This window comes from Mizuhopecten yessoensis, unplaced genomic scaffold (genome assembly GCF_002113885.1).
Source record: "Mizuhopecten yessoensis strain PY_sf001 unplaced genomic scaffold, ASM211388v2 scaffold8573, whole genome shotgun sequence".
Taxonomy (NCBI): domain Eukaryota; kingdom Metazoa; phylum Mollusca; class Bivalvia; order Pectinida; family Pectinidae; genus Mizuhopecten; species Mizuhopecten yessoensis.
The window spans coordinates 812,415-833,508 of record NW_018407615.1 but is presented as its reverse complement, the minus strand read 5'-3'; the positions used below and the strand labels follow the sequence as shown (position 1 = coordinate 833,508).

Here is a 21,094-nt window from a genome sequence, read left to right as displayed (position 1 = left end):
TAAAAGTTTTGCTATGGGTCATTTCGAACATCAACATACAGTAAAACCTCCATTTAATGCCCCTAAGGAATAAGAAACATTGTTTCATTTGCCACCTCACATACCACCAACATATTTCAAGGTCCCATTCTCCCTTTCTTAAGCATTCCTTTATATCTTTCCCTCAATTTATTGCCAAACCTTTTTTTTAACACCGAAATTTCTTTTGAAAAATGATGGCAGTATAACAAGGTTTTACTGTACAAACAGTTATTGATCTCCAAAAATTATGTTATATGATAAACAAGAATGACTACGTATTATAAAAGGTGTGTAATCACAATTATGTAAGGACTGTGCTATAGTGCATCACCAAAATATTGTGCCTTAAAATTGATCTGATCCATTATATATATATATATAAGGTTGATTATAAACCGGGAGTAAGAATTATAAAACAATCACCTACACATTTGTTATGAACACTTGTCTGACAACTTTATTGTAAATATTTTTAGTAGCAGAGTTGATGTTATTCTAGCTGTTTTTACCCAGTCCCAGGCTGTACTCTACCGGATGCTTACTAATAGAAACAGAGTGGGATGATTTAGTGTTTTATTAATGAAGTTTGAAGTTTCAATTAGAATTCAATTGTTAAAAATTTGTCGGTACAGTTGCTGATCAGACAATAGCCACAACACTTCCCTAAACAAGTACAAAGGATAGGCCTCACAACACTGCACATGTACAGAAACACCTCATGTGTTTACTTCAAACAGAACTGATCAGCACGGCAGTATATTAAATACAACCCCTACAGTAACACTGCACATTGTACTAACAATTATTGACTTGATCTGAGTTCTAGTCTACTACACTCAGGGTATTTATAGTCTCGAATAATCATCAGTCGTTATGACCTAAATGAATTATGCTGAGAACTGTACTGTGTTTTACTCCCTGGTCGTATTTCCTTGCTGGAGTTTCAGCCCGTGAATTTTTCATGTATCCCCCGACATTCACAGGTAATACACATATACATTGTCGCAATACTGCTGGTACTATATATGTGTGTCTAGTTTAACAGTGACCCAATCATTGTACTTACTGGTAGTGCTAATCTAATAGGTCATTCATTAATGAATGAATATGAAGATATTTGTTTTCAAATACCGTGGTAGTACTAAAGCAAGCTAATCAATTTTTTTTTTTAATGTTATGAAGGACTAAAATGATCACCCCAAGAAAGTATTATTAGAGGTGTATAATTTTATTACATTGATTAAAATTTTATATTGCAATGAATCACATACTTCTTTTTTACATAAATATGGAAGTGAATTAATGACACATATGGTTCTTACATTGTACAATGGCGGGTGACGTTAATGTTGCTAAGATAAACAATTCTTTTTGACAATCACAAGCTGCAACCTTTCAACTCGAGTTCTAAATTAAATAATTGCTGTTCGTACGTATACCTTGCACATAATTTGAACTGAATGAATAAAGAAACTATCATGTTTCAGGTTAATTTCTATAATTGTCCTCAATTAAGCTTCTGTCAACATTCTCACCTGTTAAATATAGAGGATATCACAAAACTTTATCGACATGCATGGCCAATGGCACAGTTTGTAGAGAGATCAGTTGGAATTAACCCACACACATTTGAAGTTGTGACTTAATAACCAGTTACATATTTCCTACTGTTTTTGGCATTGAGTTACTTTTTTATTATTCTAGTTTTAGTAGTTTTCAGGACTATGTCTTTGAAATTGGATCACATGTTTAAACAAGTAGGCATGACTTCCTTAAATAAATTTATAAAGCAAGACCATTTCATTGGGAATAAAATGCAAAATAATCAAAGCAGAAAATCAGAAAAAAGATTGGGAATAAAATACAAAATAATCAAAGCAGAAAATCAGAAAAAAGATTGGGAATAAAATACTAAATAATCAAAGCAGAAGATCAGAAAAAAAGGCATAGAAAGCAATTTAATTAATTGCAGCAGGTTTGCACTGAAATCCTTCCGAATACTTTGCAAACAATTCTAAAACGTCAGAAGTATATAATGTCCCACTGTATAATGGTAGCAGTAGTTCTGTGAGGAAGAACATATAGGGAGTGCTTGTACCTTCATGATCATGAGGTGGTACTCATTATTGTCTGAGAATGCTTTTCTCAAACTTTTGCAAGTTTTCACATCCTTGGTGATAAAATTTGTTGTACAAATATTATCAACCATGGTCATATATAGCTGTTTGTCAGATCCTCAGACAAAGGTTACAACAAATATTTTATTATAAATCTAGCCTCCTACGGTCTTTCTATTTATAGCAAGTGTTCTTATAAACAGGTGCAGCAGTGTAGGGATACACTGAGCCAATTTCTAACCAGTCACTTATAAAATGCCAGGTTTTTATGTTTTTACTTTGAGAAAAACTTTAACACATGGTTATTACATAGAAGANAATGAGACAAATAAGTACATTGACTCTAAATGAGACAACTAAGTACATTAACTCTAAATGAGACAACTACAGTACACTAACTCTAAATGAGACAACTAGGTACATTAACTCTTAATGAGACAACTAAGTACATTGACTCTAAATGAGACAACTAAGTACATTAACTCTAAATGAGACAACTAAGTACATTGACTCTTAATGAGAAATCTACGTTACATTAGCTCTAAATGAGAAAACTAAGTACATTAACTTAACAGGTCAATAATGTGATGCAATTTCAGATTAACTTTGCTAGGTTATTAAAAATATCAAGCTATCCAGGAAATTCAATGGAAACCTGTACTGGATATGTCCTGGACATGTGACAACAAATTAAACAGGATGACACCAATAAGGTCATGACCAACACATCGCTTTTTTCACCTACAAAACAGACAGACTTACAATAGTTGAATGAAAATGACAACTGTGTTGAAGAACATGACAAAGGGAGCTGGGGTCTTCAATAGTGTGTTAGATGAGGTATTGTGACATACATTGTATGTGACTTCTTGAAATGAATTTGGCTCATGACATACATTGTATGTGACTTCTTGAAATGAATTTGGCTCAATACTGAACTGTCCCAACTATTACACTTCTACAGATACTGAATAAATAGCCTTGTTATGATCCTGTATAAACATGTTCAAATAATATTGTTTAAATTTCATTTATATTTTTTTTGTCCAAATAAAATCATATCAAATCACTAGTTAGAATTTTGGCACAGTGTATTTAAAAGCTTGTTTTGAATTCTACAAATATTGAGGTAAGTAAATGGTGTACAAGCTAGGTGACGAGTGTTGTCTTACCCAGCTGTCTCCTGTGACTTTATACTGTTCGGTATACGTAGGGGTGGCAGCCTGTGAGAGGAGGCCAGCAACAAGTAATACACCCAGGTCAAGTGAAGTTATTATACAGAGTTAACACTATATTAAAATATAGCCTCTTCAAATGGTGTTACTCAAGCAAGCAATAAAATCATAAAGGAACATAAGAAATGTAACTTCAACATATTTTAGGTTCTCTGTGACTACTTTTTTTAACAATGTAGAGCGACAAAGTTAAAGCAAACCCAGGAAATATATTTTCCCACAACATTTAAAACTTTCCTCAATCCCTGGAACTTGCTCATCAGATAGATTAACCTGCTAGTAGATGGTAGACTTTTTTGGTTACAGGCTAATGGGTTACACCCTGGGGAAATGATCTCATTGGTCAATAATAAAATTAAGAGGTAATGTATCAATCCTTAACAATTACGACCACAGTTCACTTTGTGCTGCAAATTTTCCACTGAAATTCTGTCATTAAGCATGCATTGCCTTGTTGAACACCATGGAACAAGCCACTTAGTACAGTATACTTTTGTCAATTGCTACCACAGCCAAACTTATTGAAGAAATAATATTCAGCATGCTAATGTATTGGTCAGTTTATAACTTAGTTCATTACATGTAGTACAAGTGGTGACTTAAAAAAAATCCTAAAAACTTAATTATTAGATCAGATTTGAAATAAATAATACATCATGTATCACTATCTGCTACATGCGTGCACAAATCAAACAAAGTGCATGGATCTGTGAATCTCTAGATATAGTCATTACTGGATAGTGGCCAACACTTTATATTTAGTATTTAGTCAGCAATATACAGCTGTGTCCATGCCTATATTATCAGTGAACAGTTAAATCTATTTTCCCCAAGGAGATGAACCCACCAAATGAACTATTTCTGAGGCAGCAGGTATTTGTCTTGATAATGATTCACCAGAACTTTACTGAAAGTGAACTCTTTACACGAAAGTACAAATCAAATGTCTTTTTTACTTATTACATTGATCACATGCAGGTACCATCAAGCAGTAAAAAATGCCAACAACAAAATTAGGAAAATATACCATGTCAATAAAGAACCAGAATAATAACCCAGGTAAAAAGGGAACCAGGGAAATAAACCAGGTGTTCATGCATGGAATCAGAATAATGAACAAGAATTCAGGGGATCTAGATGGGTATTTGGGACACAAAGAACCAGGTAAATGTACCAGGTGTTCACAGGAAACCAGGTAAAACTTACCAGGTGAACAGGGAACCAGGATAATGAACCAGGTGAACCGAGAACCAGGATAATGAATTGAACCAGATAAACAGGAAACCAGGAAAATGTACCAGGTAAACAGGGAACCAGGACAATTAATTTACCAGGTGTACAGGGATCAAGGATAATGTAACAGGTGTATAAAGAACATAAATAATTAACTAGGTAAACTTGAAACCTGATCAAAGATCAGTACTGGTACACAAGGAACCAGGGTAATATACCAGGTAAACATGGAACCAGGGTAATGTACCAGGTAAACATGGAACCAGGGTAATATACCAGGTTAACATGGAACCAGGGTAATATACCAGGTAATTAAACAGGGAACCAGGGTTATGTACCAGATAAACAGGGAACCAGGGTAATATACCAGGTAAACATGGAACCAAGGTAATATACCAGGTAAACATGGAACCAGGTTAATATACCAGGTAAACAGGGAACCATGCAGGGTAATATACCAGGTAATTAAACAGGGAATCAGGATATAATGAACCAGGTGAATAGAGAACCAGGATAATTAATGTACCAGATGGTTTTGGTAGAAATGGAATATTTATGAATAACTTTACCAGGAATTTGATATGATAATGGGAAAAATTTGAATCTGCATTCATGCTCCTATAATACTTATACGATTAGAGTGGCATTCTCTATAATTACCTTCTTCGCCTTCTTGCACTAAAAGGACTGATGGCATTCAGAGATAAACATTAATTAACTGGCAGCATTTAGAGATGTATATATATATTGTATAATCATAAAAGGGCGGGTGACCTCAAGAGATTTATACTAAATAGACACATTTTTTTGTGTTAATTAGGGTTCTCATGGCGATTAACTATTTTATGTGCCAAAACAAAGCAAATTCATAAAATACGATAGAAAGCAGTAAAATTTTGTTGACATTCTCTATACTAAAACTACGGTATTCATCACAATACATCGTACCACTAAATGTTCAGTGTAGTTAAACTTTCACCATTTTTGTGGAATTCATTGTTACTGCAAATATTAGAATAAGCTTTAACTCCACATAGTTAAGCTAACAATTAATGGATATAAAGTTCATTAATGAGAGTGAACAATTTTTTTAATTGAGTTATTAGTTTCACAGTATTAGGTTTGCCTGTCACAACTAAATGAGGATTAATAAACAACCATACCACACTAACCAGAATCTCAGTGACCTTATTTAGTTCAACTACCCAGATTCTAAAAGAAAAGTTTCTAAATCACCACTTACTGGTCTGTTTTTGGTGCTTTCTCTACAATGCGGCGACAATGACGCCTCCTTATGTTGTTCTTTATCCATTTCACCTCCTTGCTGATGACATTCTGCAATTATTACAATTTTTAAATTTCTAATCTGCTTCAAATTGTTACAAGCATTTATTGGTAATGATATATATATATATCATTAAGTTACAATGATTTCAAGTAATTACCAGTAAGGTATTCTTAGTAATTACATTTTGGCAGTAAATACTATGAAGATCATTGACAACTGATAATGGAAAATTTCATATAATTGTATATCAATTTTTTTTCAGTATATTGGTAAAAACTTACAAGTAAGGCATTTAAGAACTTTCTGTATATACAATATTCTATAGAATATTGGCACATGTAATAGAATACTAAAATATTTTATCTAAAATGACACTGAATTTGAATTCTTATACATTTTGTAAACAGAAATGATGAGCAACAACACCACTGAATCCGGTACAAAATGTAATGTTTGATTTACATCCTAAGTGCTGACATGTTTCGGCCAAAGGGAGGCCGTCTTCAGAGCACAGCTACATGATGTTTGCAACTATGGTACATTTTGTACATTGTACTCAATAATAATGATAAATATAATATAACAAGAGGCCGAGAGGGCCTGTAACGCTCACCTGGATATCTAAGTAATCATGGCAAAATATTCTCCAAATGAAATCAAAGGGAATATGCCAGACCCGTATGCCAATTCCTGTAGTATGTCTGTATTAGATTTTTCATGCCCAGCAATTTAATGTATGGTTATGGGGTGGGGATCTCAACTGTTTCCAAGCTGTGACTCAGAATCTAGATCCCTAGGGTTGTGGCCAGACCCCAGGATCAATTATAATATCATGACTACATTCGTCTCTTTTTGTCCAGCATTTGTATTTATAGTCTGCGGGTGGGGATCTCAACCGTTTCAAAGTTATGACCCAGGGACAATGTCCCAAAGGATGGGTCCAGACCCTAGGCCATACTGGAAGCAAATGTGCATTCTTCTCTTTATACTCTACAATTGTATATATGGTTATACCGTGGGAATCTCAACTATTTCCAAGTTATAAACTTTTTTTGGCCCCACCCTTTAGCACGGGGTGGGGGGAGGGGGGAGGGGGGGAGGAATGCTTTTGACAAAATATGATCGATATCCATGCTATATTCTACAGAAGTCGTTTATAGCAATATAGCCAAATTGCCAACTTTTGGCCCCACCCCTCATCCCCCTGGGGAGTCAGCCCCACCATTTGTACAATTTTGAATCCCAACCACCTAGAGATGCTTCCAGTCAAATATGGCTGATATCCATCACTCAGTTCACGAGAAGAAGACGCTTAAAACAATATAGCCAAATAACCCTTTTGGCCCCGTCCCTAAGCCCCCTGGGGGGTCAGCCACACCATTTGTACAATTTTGAATTCCTGCTTCCCATAAATGCTTTTGATCAAATATGATCGATATCCAATGCATAGTTCTACAGAAGAAGTTGTTTGTAGCAATATAGCCTAATTGCCCCCTTTTAGCCCGCCCCTCAGCCCCCTGGGGGGTCAGCCCCACCATTTGTACAATTTTGAATCTCCACTACCTAGGGATGCTTCCAGTCAAATTTAGTTGAATTCCAATCAGTGGTTAAGAAGAAGAAGTCGTTTAAAGAAATTGTTTACGTACGGACGGATGCAATGGTATGGCATAAGCTCACCTTGGTCCTACGGACCAGGTGAGCTAATATAATATATAATAAAGTTTTTATTTATTCTTGATAACATATTGAGCATGAAGCTCATCTTACATATGGTCAAGATACAATGTATGATAAAATGTACAGTATTTACAACTTTAAGAAATATACATGTATAAAATACAGGATAAGGGAAGAAATCATAAATCATTTCAAGTAAAATTGCTTTGCAGATCTCTTAAATTCTAAAAATGAAGTACAATTTCTAATGTGACTTGGTAAAAGATTCCATGTAAGGGATCCCTGATATCTAAAAGATTTTTTGAAAATGTTTGTCTTTATGACATGGCATGTAAAACACATTGGTAGATGATGATCTCGAGTTCTACCCTGAACATCAGAAATATACGTAAAATCATTCAAATTTTGTGGAGCTAAATTATTAAGTATCTAGCACATAAAAACTACTTGATTGTATAAAAACAATTGTGAAAAGGTAACCAATTTAGTTTTTTGGCCATATCACAGGAAGGTGTGGAAAAATCACATTTTTAAAAATAATAAACATAGGTCTCAAAAACAAAAACTACACCGACCATGGTGGTTCCTGTAAAACCCGCCTACTCTATATTTTATATCAACAGTGAAAACAAGTATAGTCAAAACAGAATATCTGCTTCAAAAACTTTAAATAAGAAGAATGCAAAATATTAGAGAAAAAATGCCTCCAAATTAACTGACCAAACCTAATACATGTACAATGTATTTTCAAAATTGCTTTTGTTTGGCTTAAAGGTAAAATATTGTTTTAATTGTATTATTTTTTCTACTGTAAAAGTTTAATATCTTAACTAATATCAATTAACAGCTTAATAATCTCTGAACACATTCTTCAAACTATCTTCTTAGATAAAGAAAATCAATCATAGCAAAAATTACATTAATTGAAACAATTTTACAAAGACAAAACTCAATGAACATTTTATAATTAGGGTTCTTGACCCTCAAGACATACACTTACCAATGGTGGAACGGCACCAACATTATCAGCACTGACAGCTGTTTCAATGTAATGTAGACTCTCAATACTGGAGCCCACATTCTTATCTGGAGGTTCGCCTTCATTCATCTCTATCTCCTGACCAAAAGGACCAACACGGGCCATTTGTCAGTAGGTCAGTCACACCCATTCAACATGCTTCGTCTGAAACAAAAAATAACATTATGAAAACTTGTTTATGATGTTTGGGTGCAATCAATTTGAAAATTATACCAATGAAATTAGTTATCACTAGTAAATCCAGGACCAATATTGTCATGGACAGATTAAACGCCTCTATCACTTGCTGAAACATCTAGTAGAATGGTCTATCAAAATGGCGATAATTATAAATGCCAAGAAGAAATTCCTAACTATTGATAAACTGTATTGAAATATTTAAATCACAGTTGCACACAAAGGGAAGGACTGACGTGACTGGCCAGTGTCAACGTTAAACTAAATACTACACCATTACCGCAGTATCTACATAATCTATACAACATTCAACCTTGAAAGATCCAGGTTTTGATCAAAGAGAGTAACAAAATTTTACAAAATGATATATTGTAAAGGCAAAGTTTATTTTGAACACACACAGGAATTGGAAACTTATTTTGCAAGCTTTCGAATACTTCTATTTCCTTTGTCAAACTAATGCATTTGATATCATATTGTCATGAAATTAAGAATCATAAATAAACATTATACCGAGGTATATAACCAGTCCAATTATGGAGGTTTTACCATTGGTATATAACCAGTCCCATTATATTGAGGTTTTACCATTGGTATAAAACCAGTCCCATTATGGAGGTTTACCATTGGTATATAACCAGTCCCATTATAATGAGGTTTAACCATTGGTATATAACCAGTCCCATTATGGAGGTCTTACTATTGGTATATAACCAGTCCCATTATGGAGGTTTTACCATTGGTATATAACCAGCCCCATTATGGAGGTGTTACCATTGGTATATAACCAGTCCCATTATATGTAGGTTTAACCATTGGTATATAACCAGACCCATTATATTGAGGTTTTACCATTGGTATATAACCAGCCCCATTATATGTAGGTTTAACCATTGGTATATAACCAGCCCCATTATATTGAGGTTTTACCATTGGTATATAACCAGCCCCATTTTGGAGGTTTTACCATTGGTATATAACTAGTCCCATTATATTGAGGTTTAACCATTGATATATAACCAGTCCCATTATATTGAGGTCCTACCATCAGTATATAACGAGTCCCATTATGGAAGCTTAACCATTGGTATATAACCAGTTCCATTATGGAGGTTTTACCATTGGTATATAACCAGCCCCATTATAGAGGTTTTACCATTGGTATATAACTAGTCCCATTATATTGAGGTTTAACCATTGATATATAACCAGTCCCATTATATTGAGGTCCTACCATCAGTATATAACGAGTCCCATTATGGAAGCTTAACCATTGGTATATAAACAGCCCCATTATATTGAGGTTTTACCATTGATTTATAACCAGCCCCATTATATTGAGGTTTTACCATTGATATATAACCAGTTCCATTATGGAGGTTTTACCATTGGTATATAACCAGTCCCATTATGAAGGTCTTACCATCTGTATATAACCATTAACCAGTCCCATTATATTGAGGTTTTACCATTGGTATATAACCAGTCCCATTATATTGAGGTCTTACCATCTTTATATAACCAGTCCAATTATATTGAAGTTTTACCATTGGTATATAACCAGTCCCATTATATTGAGGTTTTACCATTGGTATATAACCAGTCCCATTATATTGAAGTTTCACTACAGTTTACAGCTAGCAGAAATGTTAAGTATATACATGGACAATTTCATTGCGGGGAAAATTTCTTTTCACAAATCATATGCAAATATTTTGGTTCAGAGTATTATAGGCCAGCCAGTGCTTTACTGTTTGTGAAAACCAAATGGTAATTTTAACACTTTGCCAGGATCTTCAATTCCACGGAGACAGACAGGTCATGCTTCAGATCACAATCAATAGTGTGAGTTATCGGAATGATCAATAACCTGTTATAGTACAGCCCACATGTAAACAAATAAAAACTGTTGACACAACAACGGAGTAACTGTATCTCATGTTAATCAAACGTAAAAAGTGTAAATCTTAACGAGGCTTTAAGTATTATACACTTTAATGTCATTCCAGTAATGATTTACTATATTCAAAGCTCACTGCAAGTAATTATTTACATATATAGATGCAATCATGTGGGAATCAATTCAAATATATAAGGAAACAGAGGTGTATATAGGGAAACAATTATAATTGCAATACACTCTGAGAGTGTGACATGCATTATCAAAATTTAACAAGAGCACACCAAAGCCCAGAGCACTCTTTACATATGGATAATGTCCATGCTCTATTTATGATAGTGAAATACATCTCATGGTGGCAAAAAACACTGCTTGGATTTTATTGTAAATTGTTCTAATAAATGTGAACTACAAGGTTTCGATGATAGTCTTTTCAAATGAAATTTCAAAGATTATTTTCATTATTTTTAATGTGAAAAGTATAATACTTCGAACTTTTTTGATGCATGCAAATTTTCAAGAAAGCTTTTACGGTACAGGTACTTGGACCATGTGTTGAAATGTTCAAATGTGGTAGAGAAATTAAGAAAGGTTCATTAACTACAATGCACTTTAAAAGATAATAAAGCAATCTATTTTTTATTAAATTGATATCTTCATAGGATTTTCATCAAATACCAAATCTCAAATACTCTGTTAAAACACGGAATTATAGATTAGAGAGAAAGGCAACTGCCTTTTCGGTATAGGAAATAAGACCTGTTATCTAAGTCTGTGGTCAAACATTGTGTTTTGATCACAAAGTCATGTACGGCTAATTAGATATTTACATATGTATAGCAATGAATATAACAATGAGAAGTATGTCATTAGATATTTACATATGTATAGCAATGAATATAACAATGAGAAGTATGTCATTAGATTATTACATATGTATAGCAATGAATATAACAATGAGAAGTATGTCATTAGATTATTACATATGTATAGCAATAAATAAATATAACACTGGAAAGTATTACTATAGGTAATTACTAATTAGCTATAGTCACACTTTTCAACGTTGTATTTATTCATTGCTATAGTAATTAGCTATAGTCGCACTTTTCAGCATTACATTTATTTATTTATTGCTTTACATATGTAACTACAAATTGCATATATGTATAACGATAAATATAACATCTTAAAATTCTTTTTCACTGTCATTGGGAAAATGTTATTATGCCGGAAAGAAAATTGCTAAATTGAATAATGAATGCAAACATTTTCCCCGGGCAAATTAATTTTGTAATGAGCAAGTTATTATCAAACCCTAATGAAATATAGCCTAAGAAGAAATCAACAGAAACAATTACTAGCAAAGGTAAATTATCTTTTTTTATTATATCTATGATCATTTCAATTTTGGTAACAGTCATGCAGGTAATAAATGCATGATGTTGATTTGCTTTGAGTTAAAAGGAATGCTAACTATATACAGAAGTTTTATATCCAAATATGCAATCTATTGTATTTCATATAGTCACTAGACCCCATATCAACTGCAATCAACCAACAGTATAGGATTGATTTTAATAATGGAACATGAAATGAAAACAATTAAAAACAGACTACACTACCGGTATATGTATACACATAACAATGAGCAGTGACACTGTGTGAATTGATGCCAACATGACATACCCGAAAGAAAAAAAAAACATACCCATTTATTTAATATTTCCAGGATCATGTTTTAAAACAAAACACTTTATATCAGATTTATGAAATGCATATAGTTCATATAGATGTTTCAATTTAAGTGAGACTCATAATTACTTGAAATTTTGATGAAGATGTTTTTTCTCTAACCCTTTATCTAATGTCATCATCACCTTGATGTCATGTTTATTGTCACCAGTGAATGTGACGTCACATTACCATATGACATCATTGTGTCATTTCTGATGTCAATACGGGTGAATTTGTAAGTACATGCAGTAACGTACAAAAGCAGTCAATCCATAACGAGAGATAAACATTAAGTATTTAAGCTTTATTTACTAATATTTATTTTAAAAGTGTAACATTAAGTTTAGCTATAATAGTTTTATTGTGTTTTTGGATTGAATCAAATTATCTGTTATATCTTGGCAGATTAAATAATTGTATACACATGTAAATATTAGAAGTGATGAAAATTAGATGGGTTTTCCTGAAGAATAATTCAGCTGTTTTTATTTAAACAGTGGTTGATTCACAATGATTACCACTAAATTACCAGAGACAGCAATTATATTTTATATCTTACAGGGATATATAAGTGTGTTGTAACACACAGGATGAGTAAATAGGCAAAATATGTACTACAGTCATTTTTTTTTCAATTTATAATGAATGCCTGCCTTAGCATCCTATCAGCTAATATATGCTAATGACCAACATGTTTCGGTCAATACAAATCTATCTACATGGTGTGGTTCTTGTTGAAAAAAATATGACTTACCAACTAAACAAATGTATAATAATTAAAACAGATGGCGGGTCTTATTGCACAACACAATATATATATATATATATATTCATTATTTGTCTGAACTTCCAATGCAATCCCTCAAGTGAAAGGTTGTTTCTAACTTACATATATTCACGAGGTTGCTATACATGTAATGTGAATATGAAGTATTGCTACAGTATATATATATATTTGGACATAATATTATTAAAATGTGATTAATTGAATGGTTCCCATCATACATTGTAAATATTGCCAATACATACCTAAGTCGCCGGATTGACTTGTTAATAACAATCCATTCCTCTCCACATAAATCGCTATACACTATCTGTTAGACGCTTAGGTTTACCTGCAAACAGTACTGAAAGATTACTACTAAAGACCGGCTATAACAACAGGAGTAAACATTGAAAATTCAAACGGAATGTTATCGCCTATTGCTAGCTGCGATCACGTAGCTTTCTGACGACGAGAGATTTTTTTCTATATATTGCGTCGTCAGCCGGCCGGGGCAGATGAGGCCGGGTATTAATATTAGCACTACCCTATTACCGGAGAGAGCATACAAATTCATATCGTACTAGATTAATAAGTGTTTTATAACAGAATTTACTTATTTGGCAAAATACCCCCCCCCCCCCCCCCCTGGAGATTTATTTTTTTTAAATTATGTATTTTCACCATTTTCCTCAATTTTTCCTTACATGGAACACATACACACACACACCCTGGACATTTGGAACACCGCCACCCCCCACCCCTACCCCCAGAAAGGTTTTCCCAACTCATGGCTGCTATGAGTTTGATCCCCGAATTGGTGATGGTTGATTATCATGTTTAACTTTCAACTCTTAATTATTCAGGAAATCTCATATCTTTATGCATCTGGAATAAAGGAGCTATCTCGACCTAATTAATCAGCACTCATAGCATGACTCATGGGGATTTCTTTGTCACTAGATTACTAGTTCACATATAGAGAGACATATATGTGTATATATGTGCACTGCACGGTAAAACTATGACGGTGACTACACATGTATGTACATGGATAGGAAACGAAGATCGGAGACGTGTTACCGTCACTGTGCCCAAAACGGGACACTTTTTTAAGTATTATACACGTCTATGGATGATGGTAGTGGGAAATTTATCAATCGGAACAACGGAATTAGATTGTTATCTAAGTCCGTGATCGGAACATATCAGAATATTACAAACTACATACTGCGTAATTTTAATATGTTTCTCTGTAAAGTGTTGTTCGAGGCAAGTCAACACGTAGAACAATCCGGAAGTAGATACACACGCGCATACATATTTTTGAATTCAGTCTATGGATCCGTTAGTTAGGGCCTGCCATTAAACCAGAGAGGAAACGTCCACTTAACACGGATCACAATTGCAACAGCCCTTCGTTACACGTAGGCTACTCAACCACTTAACTACTGTAAATACTGTATTTTCCTCGGTTCTGTAAAGAATTAATGGGCAAAACTCAAATAAAACCACTTGATACAGTGTATAAACAAAGCTTCACTACTGTTTTGAGCTGGATTGCAGTACAAGTCGAAACTGCTACCATAGCAACCAGTTAAACATAAACAGGTGCTTGTCAAAGACTACAGGAGTTATCCACCTTTGTCTTGGGCTTGCCTTAGGCGTAAACATATTTTTTTTAACATTTTCGTTATTATTTCTCAAAACGAACTTACCGCCGCTGTATAGTTGGAGATTGACGTTACGCTTGTAACTTGCTTGTGCTTGTTAAACCCGTTGTTGACATGGATAGATAGGTTTTCAAATTTGAAAAAAATTGCGACCTAAATTAATTGCTTACAATGAGCTACCAAGCTAGGGTTTTTCCTAAATTGAAAATGCCGACGGTGGGTTTTTCCTACATGTCCTACGCCCGGACATTGAATTTTTCTATCATTCCAATTACCAGAATGGGTTCATTAACCAAACAATGCGTTTTGGGTTTCGAAAATATCAACAAATTTCTGTTATTTATTTTGTTGGGGTTTTTTTTAAAAGGAAATCGAGGTAAGCCTATCACCAAATGGTTTGTAAACAAAATGAAATCCCATCTTTCTTAATTATACGGTGAAATATGTATACTATAATAGTTTTTACTTTCATCATGGCACTTGAAATTGGGTGTAACCAGGAAAATATTTATAATCACAGAGCTAACCTAACGTGTAAACATGTGATGTCCACACCCGAACTTTATATATGTGTACATGTATAACTAAAAAAAAAAACATGTTTGAGTCCGGTGGAGAGTATCATATACATATCCTGTATCGGAAACTGACCTAAACTAAACTGAACTAAAAGCGAAGTGAGAGAACAAGTATATTTACATGTATATGGCCAGCCATATAAGTACTGCATTTCGTACGTCCCTTTCTTGCCCTAGACAGGTTTATCATACACACTGTGACCCCGTGTTTGATTTTCTGTTTAATGATAACTGTGTATATGAAAACTCATAACTGTATCACAGCGACCCGGTTACCAGGGCGCATCGCCCACCTTTCCGATTAATGATAAATGTTTTATTCACAGACATTTTAAAATTAATCCAGAACATCAGCCATAGCTGTTTCCAGTCGTCTAATTAATTCCTGATGACAGCATCAATGTGGCCCACAATTTACTGATAACTGTGTTCCTTGACCTATATACAGACCTGGACGAGTTGTAAACAGTATCATCTATCAAACGGTAAAACAGGGCAAAGTTGTGACGGTCAATAGTCCTTCTGTTCTACATGCCAACTAATATTAAAATTAAAAACCTATTGATCAGCTACTTTGGCACTGTGGATGTAGCAGGTCGACTAAGTGAGTGTACAAGTAAGAAAATGCACTATAGTTGTCAAGGCGCATCGAAGGTTCAAACAAAGCTTTCCGAGTCAATGTTGAATCAACAAATCAAATCGAGAAATAATGGAATTACCCCTTTATCGCTGTTTGCACAGCCGACGTGTCAGTACAACACAATAGGGGGAACGGAAGGTGTACTTGTTGGCGTTTATCCATTTAATAATCGATTGTATTTGCACTATACAACCCGATGGCTAGGTTTCTAACCCTGAAGCTCACATCCTCATCTCCATTTAACCTTTCTCTACATATCTCGCTTCAGTGGGTATATTTATGTTTACACAGAAATCCACATTGACCCTAACACAACTTTAACTCGTTAACAGAACAATTTCGTATCCTTCCCTTCAATACGTTCTCCTGACATTCCTCTCTCCTTTTCACCCTGATACCAACCATACCTGCAAGTAAATCCTGCTCATAAATTTCACTTCAGTAACAGTTTTCTAAGTATATTATATCATGTTGATACCAACATGCAGATGATTAAGTTGGCAATTCCAGTAGACCACGATAACACCCCACTGTACCATGTTGACACCCCCCGTATACCATGTCGACACCCTAGTAGTCCACGTTGACAGCCAGTAGACCATAGTGACATACCAGTAAACCATGTTGACACCCTATAAGTCAGTGTTGACAGCTTATAGACTATGATGTTGACACCCTAATAGATCATGTGAAAACCCCGATTAGACCATATTGACACTCCAGTGGACCGTGTTGACACCCAAAAATACCACCATGTTGACATTCCCAGTTGACCATGTTGATACACCGTACGCTAGACCATGTCGAAACCCCAGTGGACCAAATTGGCATCCCTCCTAGATCATGTTGCCACCCAGTGGACCATGTTGACACCCAAGTTGACCACCATATTGACATCCCCAGTAGACCATGTTGACACCCAGTTGACCATGGTGATACACCGTACGTTAGACCATGTCGACACCCCAGTTAACCATGTTGACACCCCTCGTAGTAAATGTTGACACACAAGTTTACCATGAAGACACCCTAGTTAATCATGTTAACACCATAAAGCACCATGTTGACACTCCATTGGACCATGTTGACATCCCCAAGTAGACCATGTTGACTCTTAAATGGACCATGATAACAAACCCACTAGACCATGTTGACACTTCAATGGACAATGTTGACATCCCCAGGAGACTATGTTGACATTTCAATAGACCATGTTGACAACCCCAGTAGACCATATTCACAACCCCAGTAGACCATGTTGTCACTTCAATGGACCATGTTGACACCCTATTGGATAATGTTGACATCCCTAGTAGACCAAGTTGACACTTCAATGGACCAAGTTGACATCCCCAGTAGAGCATGGTGACATCCCCAGTAGACCATGTTGACACTTCAATGGACCATGTTGACATCCCCAGTAGATTATGTTGACACTTCAATGGACCAAGTTGACACTTCATTGGACTATGTTGACACTTCAATGGACCATGTTGACAACCCCAGTAGACCATTTTGACATCCCCAGTATACCACGTTGTCAACCCCAGTATACCATGTTTACATCCTCAATAGACCATGTTGACACCCTAAGTAGACCATGTTGACACTTCAATGGACCATGTTGACATCCCCAGTAGACCAAGTTGACACTTCAATGGACCATGTTGACATCTCCAGTAGACCATGTTGACATCCCCAGTAGACCATGTTGACAACCCCAGTAGACCTGGTTGACATCCCCAGTAGACTATGTTGACATCCCCAGTAGACCATGTTGACAACCCCAGTAGACCATGTTGACATCCCCAGTAGACCATGTTAACAACCCCTATATAAAGACACGCAGTGTTGCAGTATAAGCACAGTCGGCTTCATAGGCTACACATATGTGTCTTGTGTTACTGGGTACTATCGACAACGAAACAAGAACGTAAACTCCTCCAGTTGACCCTAATAACAATCTCCCTTCCGTAGTCCTTGTTAAAAATCTTCCTATGCATAGACAATGTACCATCAGTACTGTTACTGTATCATGACAGGACGATATTTCATACTTTGGGCGAAAATATATCATACGTCCAGCCACGAATGTAATTTGTATATGCATGTATTATTGCATTTAAGCTCAGCTACTTTTATAACCGTTATATATATATATCGACAGTCCGTTCGCGGAACAATAGCCTCAAACTATAAGTACAATCATTGAAACAATACTCTCAATGAAACCGAGAGTTTAATAGAAGCATATTACTACAAACGTTCAATGGGCCAAAGCACTGTTGGTATGTGTTTTCACACAGCCGAATACATGTTTTACGTTATATGATCTAGATTGTTATGTATGAAAGTATACGAAAGCATCCAGGTTCATGGATTAAAATACAGTAAGCCTTATTGTGACATGGAACCAAGGGCCACACGCTGACTTCCCACGGAAAGAAAGTGATAACGGAATAACAGAAACCAAATTCTATATTATTTAAAGAAAGGCATGTACCGTTTTGAACAAATTATGCCGCCATATCCGGAAAACCATATATGCTATATATATATATATATATATATATATGCCACTGTAATGCCCAAACGCTATTTGGTCCATGTCGTGAAGTCTTCATGTATACAAAATTAAAGTGAGAATATAATTAAGTGTCAGCAAAAACGTAATTCGAAATCGAAATACTTAACAAAGATATTTATTTAGAGACCGTCGCATAAGCACAATAAAAAAAATATACCAAGTGTTTAATCAGTGTAAACATTTTCTGCTTCATCGACTTCATCAGGAAGAATTATAAGCGAAATAAAAAACGGAGATATTCATTTCCGATGAGGAAATATATATATTTCTCGATAGGTTCTTGATGGCATCGCCATGCATCAAAAGTCTGGATATAGCAAGCCTGCATGTTCCCGTGAAAACTCGTCTGCTGGATAACCGAACTACTCGGTAGTGAAGCGGACGTAAAACAAATCCGTCAAGCAGTTCCCCGTTGGCGGTACATTTGTAAACTTGCATGTTACTATCAAGAAATCCAAACTTGTTGTAAAACGTCCGTCTTAAAACGGGAATGCATAAGGCCCCATCCACCAAACGATGTCCGTCCGTTAACTTTTATTTTTGACGGGAGATAGCCTCACCATATAAACAATTACGACATGTAGCCGTGATTCACAACTCGATATTATGATTCCACAATTTTCAGAGAAATATTGCTTGTCTTGAGTTCTTCTTAACCAGCTTGTGATCGGGTTTCCTGTAGCTTGGTAGGCTTTATCATCATGACATGTAGGCCTAGTTGTCCATTCCAGATAAGAGCTTCAAGTTTTATCTAACAGAGTTATTGACCTTTGTATATTGATGGGCGTATAATATATTCGTGAGTAGTGCTTTTGTTGTAACTTTAAAACCATATTTGGTCAAAAATATTTTAGCGTTGTCGAAAAGCAGCAATTTGAAGAATAAAATGACTAAATCACCCGAATTAAAACCCCAACACTCCCGATAATCCGCAGCCTTCATAACTCTGCCAAGTCTTACAGATGTTAATATCAACCTAGGATGTAATCGACGAAACCTTTATGGACGCGTCGTCTTTTAAAATAAACAAAGCAGCGAAATTATCCTCTTTTTTCAGGCCCGCTGAGCACTGCGCCCCAAAGCGTTGTTAAGTTGGATTTTTACATCAGCGTGCATAACCATTTCATGCTCGTATTTCTAAANGGGGGGGGCCAAAATTAGCATGCCTAGTTGATTATTTGCACCTTTCTATGCAAGAAGAATTGATACAGTTGTATTGCTGAAAATGATCATGTATCGTATTTATTCTGATGTTACTTGGTGAAATTCTAATAATTCAAACTTTGATTTTAACGACAAAAAAGTAAAGGTGTAATTCCTTTGAAAATGATTCCAAGCATGGTCAACTGGTATATACTAATGAGAGGGTTATACAAAGGCCATTTAACAGTGTGAGCAGACATTTGTTTTAGTTTATTTATTTCTATTAATGTTCAGCCAATTATTTGATTTATGCTAAAATAATAAATTGACAGTGGGCTCCCATGCAACATCTCCTTTGCTATTAAAATCAAGCCTGGACAATTAAATTTTAAAAACCCTACTCCTTCTGACTAGTTGATGATATTTCAACCAAAATAAGTGTTAATCTTTAATATTGAACTGGTATTACTGAGAAATGGAGCCCAGAATTGGGAAATGTTGTAAGTATTACTTTAAATGGTAATCTTTTGCCAAGGTTGCTTTAATATTCCGGTTATCAATAGAGACCCTTTTGGCCTCTTGTTCCCGGTATTCTGTACGTTATGTGGTGAATATATATAAAACTTCCTCGTTCATAAGCACAAAATAAACAAGGTCTAATATAGATAATGTTGATGAGTCAAGCATAAGCGGTTTTCGCCGAAAAGAAAACGGAAATTAGTCAAGTTTGCACTTCAGTTGTAGTAGGATACGGAGCTCGACCAATTTGGCACAGGGTGATATCGGGATTGTCACTATGAGTGAAAACTGATTAGGGTTCAGAAACGATGTCAAAGTGTCCCTACATGTTCTACATATATTACGAAAACCTAACCAGATTTTCGGACAGTTATCAAATTTAGTACGCAGTACAGATCAAATAGCGCGGTCCCACTACAAACAGAACACATTACATATCCATCACACACGCAGGCATACACACATAGGGAGATATTAGCCAGGTGACATAGGACTAGAAGTTAGCGCATGATAAGACAGCTCCTGTGAATTCATCAAAAAATAATTGATTAATGTATCTGGTTATTGTATTAATTGTATATTTATTTGCTGTAAAGCGCTTTAGAGTGGCTTATGTTAGCTAGCTAGGGCGCTATATCAATGGTTTATCTTACCGACGAGCGACGAGGAAGGACATCGTCTTTCAAGTAAAGTGATATCTTCTATAGACATTAAGTGGGTTCATTTAAAGTCACATGCGGCTATTGTTTCCTGGTATTATACACTGA

General features: G+C 35.2%; 1 protein-coding gene across 5 annotated transcripts in view; it reads right to left on the bottom strand.

The window, feature by feature from the left end:
- LOC110456226 (transient receptor potential cation channel subfamily M member 2-like) overlaps positions 1 to 13,552 on the bottom strand; it is a 75,135-nt gene extending 61,583 nt beyond the window's left edge. For 4 of the 5 annotated variants that reach the window (XM_021506824.1, XM_021506823.1, XM_021506826.1 and 1 more), the window contains exons 1-4: positions 13,454 to 13,552; positions 8,572 to 8,754; positions 5,850 to 5,941; positions 3,311 to 3,361 (exon numbers count right to left, since the gene is read on the bottom strand). In XM_021506824.1, coding sequence (XP_021362499.1) covers positions 3,311 to 3,361; positions 5,850 to 5,941; positions 8,572 to 8,715 — 287 coding nt within the window. In that variant the 5' untranslated portion in view covers positions 8,716 to 8,754; positions 13,454 to 13,552. The remainder of the gene's footprint in view (positions 1 to 3,310; positions 3,362 to 5,849; positions 5,942 to 8,571; positions 8,755 to 13,453) is intronic. The other variant, XM_021506827.1, reaches the window with a different exon arrangement.
- Between the last annotated feature and the right edge of the window lie 7,542 nt (positions 13,553 to 21,094).